A 13186-nucleotide genomic window follows, 5' to 3' on the forward strand; every position below is an offset into this window, starting at 1 on the left:
GGGAAGGAGACTGGGATACTGGGGTGATGGAGGTAGATATGTATAGGGGGAAGGAGACAGGGATACTGGGGTGATGGAGGTAGATATGTATAGGGGTAAGGAGACTGGGATACTGGGGTGATGGAGGTAGATATGTATAGGGGGAAGGAGACAGGGATACTGGGGTGATGGAGGTAGATATGTATAGGGGTAAGGAGACTGGGATACTGGGGTGATGGAGGTAGATTGGATAGGGGGAAGGAGACAGGGATACTGGGGTGATGGAGGTAGATATGTATAGGGGGAAGGAGACAGGGATACTGGGGTGATGGAGGTAGATATGTATAGGGGGAAGGAGACAGGGATCCTGGGGTGATGGAGGTAGATATGTATAGGGGGAAGGAGACGGGGATACTGGGGTGATGGAGGTAGATATGTATAGGGAGAAGGAGACAGGGATACTGGGGTGATGGAGGTAGATATGTATAGGGGTAAGGAGACTGGGATACTGGGGTGATGGAGGTAGATATGTATAGGGTACAGGGATACTGGGGTGATGGAGGTAGATATGTATAGGGGGAAGGGGATACTGGGGTGATGGAGGTAGATATGTATAGGATACAGGGATACTGGGGTGATGGAGGTAGATATGTATAGGGGGAAGGGGATACTGGGTTGATGGAGGTAGATATGTATAGGGTACAGGGATACTGGGGTGATGGAGGTAGATGTGTATAGGGGGAAGGGGATACTGGGGTGATGGAGGTAGATATGTATAGGGTACAGGGATACTGGGGTGATGGAGGTAGATATGTATAGGGTACAGGGATACTGGGGTGATGGAGGTAGATATGTATAGGGTACAGGGATACTGGGGTGATGGAGGTAGATATGTATAGGGGGAAGGGGATACTGGGGTGATGGAGGTAGATATGTATAGGGGGAAGGAGACAGGGATACTGGAGTGATGGAGGTAGATATGTATAGGGGGAAGGAGACTGGGATACTGGGGTGATGGAGGTAGATGTGTATAGGGTACAGGGATACTGGGGTGATGGAGGTAGATATGTATAGGGTACAGGGATACTGGGGTGATGGAGGTAGATATGTATAGGGTACAGGGATACTGGGGTGATGGAGGTAGATATGTATAGGGGGAAGGAGACTGGGATACTGGGGTGATGGAGGTAGATATGTATAGGGGGAAGGAGACTGGGATACTGGGGTGATGGAGGTAGATATGTATAGGGGGAAGGAGACTGGGATACTGGGGTGATGGAGGTAGATATGTATAGGGGGAAGGAGACAGGGATACTGGGGTGATGGAGGTAGATATGTATAGGGGGAAGGAGACAGGGATACTGGAGTGATGGAGGTAGATATGTATAGGGTACAGGGATACTGGGGTGATGGAGGTAGATATGTATAGGGGGAAGGGGACAGGGATACTGGAGTGATGGAGGTAGATATGTATAGGGTACAGGGATACTGGAGTGATGGAGGTAGATGTGTATAGGGGTAAGGAGACTGGGATACTGGGGTGATGGAGGTAGATATGTATAGGGTACAGGGATACTGGGGTGATGGAGGTAGATATGTATAGGGGGAAGGGGATACTGGGGTGATGGAGGTAGATATGTATAGGATACAGGGATACTGGGGTGATGGAGGTAGATATGTATAGGGGGAAGGGGATACTGGGTTGATGGAGGTAGATATGTATAGGGTACAGGGATACTGGGGTGATGGAGGTAGATGTGTATAGGGGGAAGGGGATACTGGGGTGATGGAGGTAGATATGTATAGGGTACAGGGATACTGGGGTGATGGAGGTAGATATGTATAGGGTACAGGGATACTGGGGTGATGGAGGTAGATATGTATAGGGTACAGGGATACTGGGGTGATGGAGGTAGATATGTATAGGGGGAAGGGGATACTGGGGTGATGGAGGTAGATATGTATAGGGGGAAGGAGACAGGGATACTGGAGTGATGGAGGTAGATATGTATAGGGGGAAGGAGACTGGGATACTGGGGTGATGGAGGTAGATGTGTATAGGGTACAGGGATACTGGGGTGATGGAGGTAGATATGTATAGGGTACAGGGATACTGGGGTGATGGAGGTAGATATGTATAGGGTACAGGGATACTGGGGTGATGGAGGTAGATATGTATAGGGGGAAGGAGACTGGGATACTGGGGTGATGGAGGTAGATATGTATAGGGGGAAGGAGACTGGGATACTGGGGTGATGGAGGTAGATATGTATAGGGGGAAGGAGACTGGGATACTGGGGTGATGGAGGTAGATATGTATAGGGGGAAGGAGACAGGGATACTGGGGTGATGGAGGTAGATATGTATAGGGGGAAGGAGACAGGGATACTGGAGTGATGGAGGTAGATATGTATAGGGTACAGGGATACTGGGGTGATGGAGGTAGATATGTATAGGGGGAAGGGGACAGGGATACTGGAGTGATGGAGGTAGATATGTATAGGGTACAGGGATACTGGAGTGATGGAGGTAGATGTGTATAGGGGGAAGGAGACAGGGATACTGGGGTGATGGAGGTAGATATGTATAGGGGGAAGGAGACAGGGATACTGGGGTGATGGAGGTAGATATGTATAGGGGGAAGGAGACAGGGATACTGGGGTGATGGAGGTAGATATGTATAGGGGGAAGGAGACAGGGATACTGGGGTGATGGAGGTAGATATGTATAGGGGGAAGGAGACTGGGATACTGGGGTGATGGAGGTAGATATGTATAAGGGGAAGGAGACAGGGATACTGGGGTGATGGAGGTAGATATGTATAGGGGGAAGGAGACTGGGATACTGGGGTGATGGAGGTAGATATGTATAGGGGGAAGGAGACAGGGATACTGGGGTGATGGAGGTAGATATGTATAGGGGGAAGGAGACTGGGATACTGGGGTGATGGAGGTAGATATGTATAGGGGGAAGGAGACAGGGATACTGGGGTGATGGAGGTAGATATGTATAGGGGGAAGGGGATACTGGGGTGATGGAGGTAGATATGTATAGGGGGAAGGAGACTGGGATACTGGGGTGATGGAGGTAGATATGTATAGGGGGAAGGAGACAGGGATACTGGGGTGATGGAGGTAGATATGTATAGGGGTAAGGAGACTGGGATACTGGGGTGATGGAGGTAGATATGTATAGGGGGAAGGAGACAGGGATACTGGGGTGATGGAGGTAGATATGTATAGGGGGAAGGAGACAGGGATACTGGGGTGATGGAGGTAGATATGTATAGGGGGAAGGAGACAGGGATACTGGGGTGATGGAGGTAGATATGTATAGGGGGAAGGAGACAGGGATACTGGGGTGATGGAGGTAGATATGTATAGGGGGAAGGAGACAGGGATACTGGGGTGATGGAGGTAGATATGTATAGGGGGAAGGAGACAGGGATACTGAGGTGATGGAGGTAGATATGTATAGGGGGAAGGAGACAGGGATACTGGGGTGATGGAGGTAGATATGTATAGGGGTAAGGAGACTGGGATACTGGGGTGATGGAGGTAGATATGTATAGGGTACAGGGATACTGGGGTGATGGAGGTAGATATGTATAGGGGGAAGGGGATACTGGGGTGATGGAGGTAGATATGTATAGGGTACAGGGATACTGGGGTGATGGAGGTAGATATGTATAGGGGGAAGGGGATACTGGGGTGATGGAGGTAGATATGTATAGGGGGAAGGAGACAGGGATACTGGAGTGATGGAGGTAGATATGTATAGGGGGAAGGAGACTGGGATACTGGGGTGATGGAGGTAGATATGTATAGGGGGAAGGAGACTGGGATACTGGGGTGATGGAGGTAGATATGTATAGGGTACAGGGATACTGGGGTGATGGAGGTAGATATGTATAGGGGGAAGGAGACAAGGATACTGGGGTGATGGAGGTAGATATGTATAGGGGGAAGGAGACTGGGATACTGGGGTGATGGAGGTAGATGTGTATAGGGTACAGGGATACTGGGGTGATGGAGGTAGATATGTATAGGGTACAGGGATACTGGGGTGATGGAGGTAGATATGTATAAGGTACAGGGATACTGGGGTGATGGAGGTAGATATGTATAGGGGGAAGGAGACTGGGATACTGGGGTGATGGAGGTAGATATGTATAGGGGGAAGGAGACTGGGATACTGGGGTGATGGAGGTAGATATGTATAGTGGGAAGGAGACTGGGATACTGGGGTGATGGAGGTAGATATGTATAGGGGGAAGGAGACAGGGATACTGGGGTGATGGAGGTAGATATGTATAGGGTACAGGGATACTGGGGTGATGGAGGTAGATGTGTATAGTGTACAGGGATACTGGAGTGATGGAGGTAGATGTGTATAGGGTACAGGGATACTGGGGTGATGGAGGTAGATGTGTATAGGGTACAGGGATACTGGGGTGATGGAGGTAGATGTGTATAGTGTACAGGGATAATGGGGTGATGGAGGTAGATGTGTATAGGGTACAGGGATACTGGGGTGATGGAGGTAGATGTGTATAGTGTACAGGGATACTGGAGTGTAGGAGGTAGATATGTATAGGGGGAAGGAGACAGGGATACTGGAGTGATAGAGGTAGATGTGTATAGTGTACAGGGATACTGGAGTGATGGAGGTAGATGTGTATAGGGGGAAGGAGACAGGGATACTGGAGTGATGGAGGTAGATATGTATAGGGGGAAGGGTACAGGGATACTGGAGTGATGGAGGTAGATATGTATAGGGGGAAGGGGACAGGGATACTGGAGTGATGGAGGTAGATATGTATAGGGGGAAGGAGACAGGGATACTGGAGTGATGGAGGTAGATATGTATAGGGTGAAGGGGACAGGGATACTGGAGTGATGGAGGTAGATATGTATAGGGGGAAGGAGACAGGGATACTGGAGTGATGGAGGTAGATATGTATAGGGTACAGGGATACTGGGGTGATGCAGGTAGATATGTATAGGGGGAAGGAGACTGGGATACTGGAGTGATGGAGGTAGATATGTATAGGGGGAAGGAGACAGGGATACTGGAGTGATGGAGGTAGATGTGTATAGGGTACAGGGATACTGGGGTGATGGAGGTAGATGTGTATAGTGTACAGGGATACTGGGGTGATGGAGGTAGATGTGTATAGGGTACAGGGATACTGGGGTGATGGAGGTAGATGTGTATAGTGTACAGGGATACTGGGGTGATGGAGGTAGATGTGTATAGGGTACAGGGATACTGGGGTGATGTAGGTAGATGTGTATAGTGTACAGGGGTGATGGAGGTAGATATGTATAGTGTACAGGGATACTGGGGTGATGGAGGTAGATGTGTATAGGGTACAGGGATACTGGGGTGATGGAGGTAGATATGTATAGGGGGAAGGAGACTGGGATACTGGGGTGATGGAGGTAGATATGTATAGGGGGAAGGAGACAGGGATACTGGGGTGATGGAGGTAGATATGTATAGGGGGAAGGGGATACTGGGGTGATGGAGGTAGATATGTATAGGGGGAAGGAGACTGGGATACTGGGGTGATGGAGGTAAGATATGTATAGGGGGAAGGAGACAGGGATACTGGGGTGATGGAGGTAGATATGTATAGGGGTAAGGAGACTGGGATCTGGGGGTATGGAGGTAGATATGTATAGGGGGAAGGAGACAGGGATACTGGGGTGATGGAGGTAGATATGTATAGGGGGGAAGGAGACAGGGATACTGGGGTGATGGAGGTAGATATGTATAGGGGGAAGGAGACAGGGATACTGGGGTGATGGAGGTAGATATGTATAGGGGGAAGGAGACAGGGATACTGGGGTGATGGAGGTAGATATGTATAGGGGGAAGGAGACAGGGATACTGGGGTGATGGAGGTAGATATGTATAGGGGGAAGGAGACAGGGATAACTGAGGTGATGGAGGTAGATATGTATAGGGGGAGGAGACAGGGATACTGGGGTGATGGAGGTAGATATGTATAGGGGTAAGGAGACTGGGATACTGGGGTGATGGAGGTAGATATGTATAGGGGTACAGGGATACTGGGGTGATGGAGGTAGATATGTATAGGGGGAAGGGGGATACTGGGGTGATGGAGGTAGATATGTATAGGGTACAGGGATACTGGGTGGATGGAGGTAGATATGTATAGGGGGAAAGGGGGATACTGGGGTGATGGAGGTAGATATTTATAGGGGGAAGGAGACAGGGATAACTGGAGTGATGAGGTAGATATGTATAGGGGGAAGGAGACTGGGCTACTGGGTGATGGAGGTAGATATGTTAGGGGGAAGGAGACTGGGATACTGGGGTGATGGAGGTAGATATGTATAGGGTACAGGGATACTGGGGTGATGGAGGTAGATATGTATAGGGGGAAGGAGACAAGGATACTGGGGTGATGGAGGTAGATATGTATAGGGGGAAGGAGACTGGGATACTGGGGTGATGGAGGTAGATGTGTATAGGGTACAGGGATACTGGGGTGATGGAGGTAGATATGTATAGGGTACAGGGATACTGGGGTGATGGAGGTAGATATGTATAAGGTACAGGGATACTGGGGTGATGGAGGTAGATATGTATAGGGGGAAGGAGACTGGGATACTGGGGTGATGGAGGTAGATATGTATAGGGGGAAGGAGACTGGGATACTGGGGTGATGGAGGTAGATATGTATAGTGGGAAGGAGACTGGGATACTGGGGTGATGGAGGTAGATATGTATAGGGGGAAGGAGACAGGGATACTGGGGTGATGGAGGTAGATATGTATAGGGTACAGGGATACTGGGGTGATGGAGGTAGATGTGTATAGTGTACAGGGATACTGGAGTGATGGAGGTAGATGTGTATAGGGTACAGGGATACTGGGGTGATGGAGGTAGATGTGTATAGGGTACAGGGATACTGGGGTGATGGAGGTAGATGTGTATAGTGTACAGGGATAATGGGGTGATGGAGGTAGATGTGTATAGGGTACAGGGATACTGGGGTGATGGAGGTAGATGTGTATAGTGTACAGGGATACTGGAGTGTAGGAGGTAGATATGTATAGGGGGGAAGGAGACAGGGATACTGGAGTGATGGAGGTAGATGTGTATAGTGTACAGGGATACTGGAGTGATGGAGGTAGATGTGTATAGGGGGAAGGAGACAGGGATACTGGAGTGATGGAGGTAGATATGTATAGGGGGAAGGGTACAGGGATACTGGAGTGATGGAGGTAGATATGTATAGGGGGAAGGGGACAGGGATACTGGAGTGATGGAGGTAGATATGTATAGGGGGAAGGAGACAGGGATACTGGAGTGATGGAGGTAGATATGTATAGGGTGAAGGGACAGGGATACTGGAGTGATGGAGGTAGATATGTATAGGGGGGAAGGAGACAGGGATACTGGAGTGATGGAGGTAGATATGTATAGGGTACAGGGATACTGGGGTGATGCAGGTAGATATGTATAGGGGGAAGGAGACTGGGATACTGGAGTGATGGAGGTAGATATGTATAGGGGGAAGGAGACAGGGATACTGGAGTGATGGAGGTAGATGTGTATAGGGTACAGGGATACTGGGGTGATGGAGGTAGATGTGTATAGTGTACAGGGATACTGGGGGTGATGGAGGTAGATGTGTATAGGGTACAGGGATACTGGGGTGATGGAGGTAGATGTGTATAGTGTACAGGGATACTGGGGTGATGGAGGTAGATGTGTATAGGGTACAGGGATACTGGGGTGATGGAGGTAGATGTGTATAGTGTACAGGGGTGATGGAGGTAGATATGTATAGTGTACAGGGATACTGGGGTGATGGAGTAGATGTGTATAGGGGTACAGGGATACTGGGGTGATGGAGGTAGATGTGTATAGGGTACAGGGATACTGGGGTGATGGAGGTAGATGTGTATAGGGTACAGGGATACTGGGGTGATGGGGGTAGATGTGTATAGGGTACAGGGATACTGGGGTGATGGAGGTAGATGTGTATAGGGTACAGGGATACTGGGGTGATGGAGGTAGATGTGTATAGGGTACAGGGATACTGGGGTGATGGAGTTAGATATCATGCAGTCAATAGAGTTCTGAGGGATTGCCGCCGTTGTTGTTTTTTTTCTTTCTCCCTCTCTTCCTCTCCCTCACCCTCTCCTTCTCTTCCTCTCCCTCACCCTCTCCTTCTCTTCTTCTCCCTCACCCTCTCCTTCTCTCCCTCTCCCTCTCCTTCTCTCTCTCCCCCCTCTCCCTTCTCTCCCTCCCCCTCTCCCTCTCCTTCTCTCCCTCCCCCCCTCTCCTTCTCTCCCTCCCCCTCTTCCTCTCCCTCACCCTCTCCCTCTCTCCCTCCCCCTCTCCCTCTCTTCCTCTCCCTCACCCTCTCCTTCTCTCCCTCCCCCTCTCCCTCTCTTCCTCTCCCTCACCCTCTCCTTCTCTCCCTCCCTCTCTCCCTCACCCTCTCCTTCTCTCCCTCCCCCTCTCCCTCTCCTTCTCTCCCTCCCCCTCTCCCTCTCCTTCTCTCCCTCCCCCTCTCCCTCTCCTTCTCTCCCTCCCCCCTCTCCCTCTCCTTCTCTCCCTCCCCCTCCTCCTCTCCTTCTCTCCCTCCCCCTCCCTCTCTCCTTCTCTCCCTCCCCCTCTCCTTCTCTCCCTCACCCTCTCCTTCTCTCCCTCCCCCTCTCTCTCTCCTTCTATCCCTCCCCCTCTCCCTCTCCTTCTCTCCCTCCCCCTCTCCCTCTCCTTCTCTCCCTCCCCCTCTCCCTCTCCTTCTCTCCCTCCCCCTCTTCCTCTCTCTTTTTTGTTGCTGTTAATAGTCATCTCTCCCCCCTCCCTGTGACCCTTCTCAAGGGGCCCACTCTCATCTGAGCTAGGCTGGAGCTTTTCTGCTCTGCTCGCTTTGTGTGTGTGTGTGTGTGTGTGTGTGTGTGTGTGTGTGTGTGTGTGTGTGTGAAGGCTGGGGGTGGGTGGGGGGATTTGGCAACTCCTTTGATCAGTAAAACATAAACAAGAGGGGGCTTTGTGTGGTGGGGAGAAGTGTTGAGTCAGGATAGAAAGGTCTCTCTGCTCTCTCTCTCTCTCCCCTCTCTCTCTCTGTCTACCCCCCTCTCTCTCTGTCTCTCTCTTTCTCTCGCTCTCTCTCTCTCTTCTCTCTCTAACTCTCTCCCTACTCTGTCTCTATCTCCCCCCCTCTCTCTCTCTCTCTCTCTCTCTCTCTCTCTCTCTCTCTCTCTCTCTCTCTCTCCCCACTCTCTCTCCCACTCTCTGTCTCGGACTGGCTGCTGGGATAGAGAACAGAGCAGAGTAGACTGACAGACAGGCTGAGAGCAGGTTGGCAACTTGGGATCAAATTAACACCTAATCAATGGGGATAGGAATAGCATGTCATCATTTTATACACAGCACAGAATGATGAACCACAACTTGAATATCATGCAGGATAATGAGAGGATTCTTTAACATTTGTTTTTACATTTAGTGGTTGAGTTTTTCAGTTAGTTGTTTCTCTGCTATGTGGGTTGGAATAATGACATCACTGTTGTGATTATGACATCACTGTTGTGATTATGACATCACTGTTGTGATTACAATGACATCACTGTTGTGATATATATGTAGTATGTTAGAGCCTTGCAAATTCCAGTCTCCATGGAGGGCTCATTAGCATAAAGAAAGGAGTTTTTTTAGAGAGAAAGAGAGAGACAGACAGACAGCAGCAGGGTATTGGGTCGTAGCTCAGACTGAGCCTTTTGTCCAGCAGGTGAAGGCTTTGTAAATGTGGCGCCAGATTGTTAAAGGGCCTGAAGAGGCTGTTTACATCCCAAATGGCACTCTATTCCCTACATAGTGCACGACTACGCTATGGGCCCTGGTCAAAAGTAGTGCACTATGAAGGGGATAGGGTGCCATTTGGGATTTAAATGCTGACACTGTGATGTCCAGGCCACTTCCAGGAACACAAACCCCCTGCGCCGAGGCATACGACTGACCTTCCCTCCAGCATTAGCCCCTCCCTATATCCCTCCATCCCTCCCTCCATCATTAGAACCTACCTCTATCCCTCCATCCCTCCCTCTATCCCTCCATCCCTCCCGCCATCATCAGTCCCTCCCTCCATCATTAGCCACTCCCTCTATCCCTCCATCCCTCCCTCCATCATCAGTCCCTCCCTCTATCCCTCCCTCCATCCCTCCCTCCATCATCAGTCTCTCTATCCCTCCATCCCTCCCGCCATCATCAGTCCCTCCCTCCATCATCAGTCCCTCCCTAAAGGGAAGCTCTATACAGTAGTTCAGTTTGTGGGGTTCCCTCCCTAAAGGGAAGCTCTATACAGTAGTTCAGTTTGTGGGGTTCCCTCCCTAAAGGGAAGCTCTATACAGTAGTTCAGTTTGTGGGGTTCCCTCCCTAAAGGGAAGCTCTATACAGTAGTTCAGTTTGTTGGGTTCCCTCCCGAAAGGGAAGCTCTGTACAGTAGTTCAGTTTGTGGGGTTCCCTCCCAAAAGGGAAGCTCTATACAGTAGTTCAGTTTGTGGGGTTCCCTCCCTAAAGGGAAGCTCTATACAGTAGTTCAGTTTGTGGGGTTCCCTCCCGAAAGGGAAGCTCTATACAGTAGTTCAGTTTGTGGGGTTCCCTCCCAAAAGGGAAGCTCTATACAGTAGTTCAGTTTGTGGGGTTCCCTCCCTAAAGGGAAGCTCTATACAGTAGTTCAGTTTGTGGGGTTCCCTCCCTAAAGGGAAGCTCTATACAGTAGTTCGTTTGTGGGGTTCCCTCCCTAAAGGGAAGCTCTATACAGTAGTTCGTTTGTGGGGTTCCCTCCCTAAAGGGAAGCTCTATACAGTAGTTCAGTTTGTGGGGTTCCCTCCCTAAAGGGAAGCTCTATACAGTAGTTCAGTTTGTCTCATGGTACTGTAGTGTTATTCAGACATCTCAGTAGTTAACCTCTGTCCAGAATGACTGCACTTTAGGGCACCACATGGCACCGCAGATAGATGACGGCTTGAGAACGGTCATAACAATGGCATGACACGACCTAGTGACAGAGGTGCAACACCACAAGGGATGGGTCGTGACCTCTAGGTATCTATAAACACCACAAGGGTTGGGTCGTAACCTCTAGGTATCTATAAACACCACAAGGGATGGGTCGTTACCTCTAGGTATCTATAAACACCACATGGGATGGGTCGTAACCTCTAGGTATCTATAAACACCACATGGGATGGGTCGTAACCTCTAGGTATCTATAAACACCACATGGGGTGGGTCGTAACCTCTAGGTATCTATAAACACCACATGGGATGGGTCGTAACCTCTAGGTATCTATAAACACCACACGGGGTGGGTCGTAACCTCTAGGTATCTATAAACACCACATGGGATGGGTCGTAACCTCTAGGTATCTATAAACACCACATGGGGTGGGTCGTAACCTCTAGGTATCTATAAACACCACATGGGATGGGTCGTAACCTCTAGGTATCTATAAACACCACATGGGATGGGTCGTAACCTCTAGGTATCTATAAACACCACATGGGATGGGTCGTAACCTCTAGGTATCTATAAACACCACATGGGATGGGTCGTAACCTCTAGGTTTCTATAAACACCACATGGGATGGGTCGTAACCTCTAGGTATCTATAAACACCACATGGGATGGGTCGTAACCTCTAGGTATCTATAAACACCACATGGGATGGGTCGTAACCTCTAGGTATCTATAAACACCACATGGGGTGGGTCGTAACCTCTAGGTATCTATAAACACCACATGGGGTGGGTCGTAACCTCTAGGTATCTATAAACACCACAAGGGGTGGGTCGTAACCTCTAGGTATCTATAAACACCACATGGGGTGGGTCGTAACCTCTAGGTATCTATAAACACCACATGGGGTGGGTCGTAACCTCTAGGTATCTATAAACACCACATGGGATGGGTCGTAACCTCTAGGTTTCTATAAACACCACATGGGATGGGTCGTAACCTCTAGGTATCTATAAACACCACATGGGATGGGTCGTAACCTCTAGGTATCTATAAACACCACATGGGATGGGTCGTAACCTCTAGGTATCTATAAACACCACATGGGATGGGTCGTAACCTCTAGGTTTCTATAAACACCACATGGGATGGGTCGTAACCTCTAGGTATCTATAAACACCACATGGGATGGGTCGTAACCTCTAGGTATCTATAAACACCACATGGGATGGGTCGTAACCTCTAGGTATCTATAAACACCACATGGGATGGGTCGTAACCTCTAGGTATCTATAAACACCACATGGGATGGGTCGTCCACTGATATAGACCATCATTTAGGCTACAGAGCTGTTCATGGTTTGAGGGCCTCTGCCACAGCCTCATAGGCCATTATCTGGTCCAACCCGGCTTAAACTGGAACCTTTCCAGACATTTGTTGGAACTGTAAGTGACTCCTCATAAGTGACTCCTCATAAGTGACTCCTCACACTAATTCCATGAAACTGACAGTAGAATTCTGCGAAGGCAAGGGAAGTTCATCATCAAACATGCTCATTTCATTCAACTCTTCTCTCTCTGTGCAGCCATCTGGACCAGTCGACCACCTGGCTGGACCCTCGTAAGGCCCTCCTACAGATGAACCAGGCCCCTCCCACCAGCCCTGTACCAGTCCAGCAACAGAACATCATGAGCCCCGCTAGTGGTCAGTACACGCTCACACACACTCGGACACAGACTCACAGTCGGACGCAGACTCACACAGTCGGACGCAGACTCACACAGTCGTACGCAGACTCACACAGTCGTACGCAGACTCACACAGTCGTACGCAGACTCACACAGTCGTACGCAGTCTCACACAGTCGTACGCAGACTCACACAGTCGGACGCAGACTCACACAGTCGGACGCAGACTCACACAGTCGGACGCAGACTCACACAGTCGGACGCAGACTCACACAGTCGGACGCAGACTCACACAGTCGGACGCAGACTCACACAGTCGGACGCAGACTCACACAGTCGGACGCAGACTCACACAGTCGGACGCAGACTCACACAGTCGGACGCAGACTCACACAGTCGGACGCAGACTCACACAGTCGTACAGAGACTCACACAGTCGGACGCAGACTCACACAGTCAGACGCAGACTCACACAGTCGGACGCAGACTCACACAGTCGGACGCAGA

General features: G+C 50.0%; 1 protein-coding gene across 1 annotated transcript in view; it reads left to right on the top strand.

Moving 5' to 3' along the window:
* The window catches only part of yap1 (Yes1 associated transcriptional regulator), an 84207-nt gene that overhangs the window by 28990 nt on the left and 42031 nt on the right, over positions 1-13186 (top strand). The window contains exon 3 of the mRNA XM_031791308.1: positions 12577-12695. Within this exon, the coding sequence (XP_031647168.1) occupies positions 12577-12695 (119 nt within the window). The remainder of the gene's footprint in view (positions 1-12576; positions 12696-13186) is intronic.

This window comes from Oncorhynchus kisutch, linkage group LG15 (genome assembly GCF_002021735.2).
Source record: "Oncorhynchus kisutch isolate 150728-3 linkage group LG15, Okis_V2, whole genome shotgun sequence".
NCBI classification, from domain to species: Eukaryota; Metazoa; Chordata; class Actinopteri; order Salmoniformes; family Salmonidae; genus Oncorhynchus; species Oncorhynchus kisutch.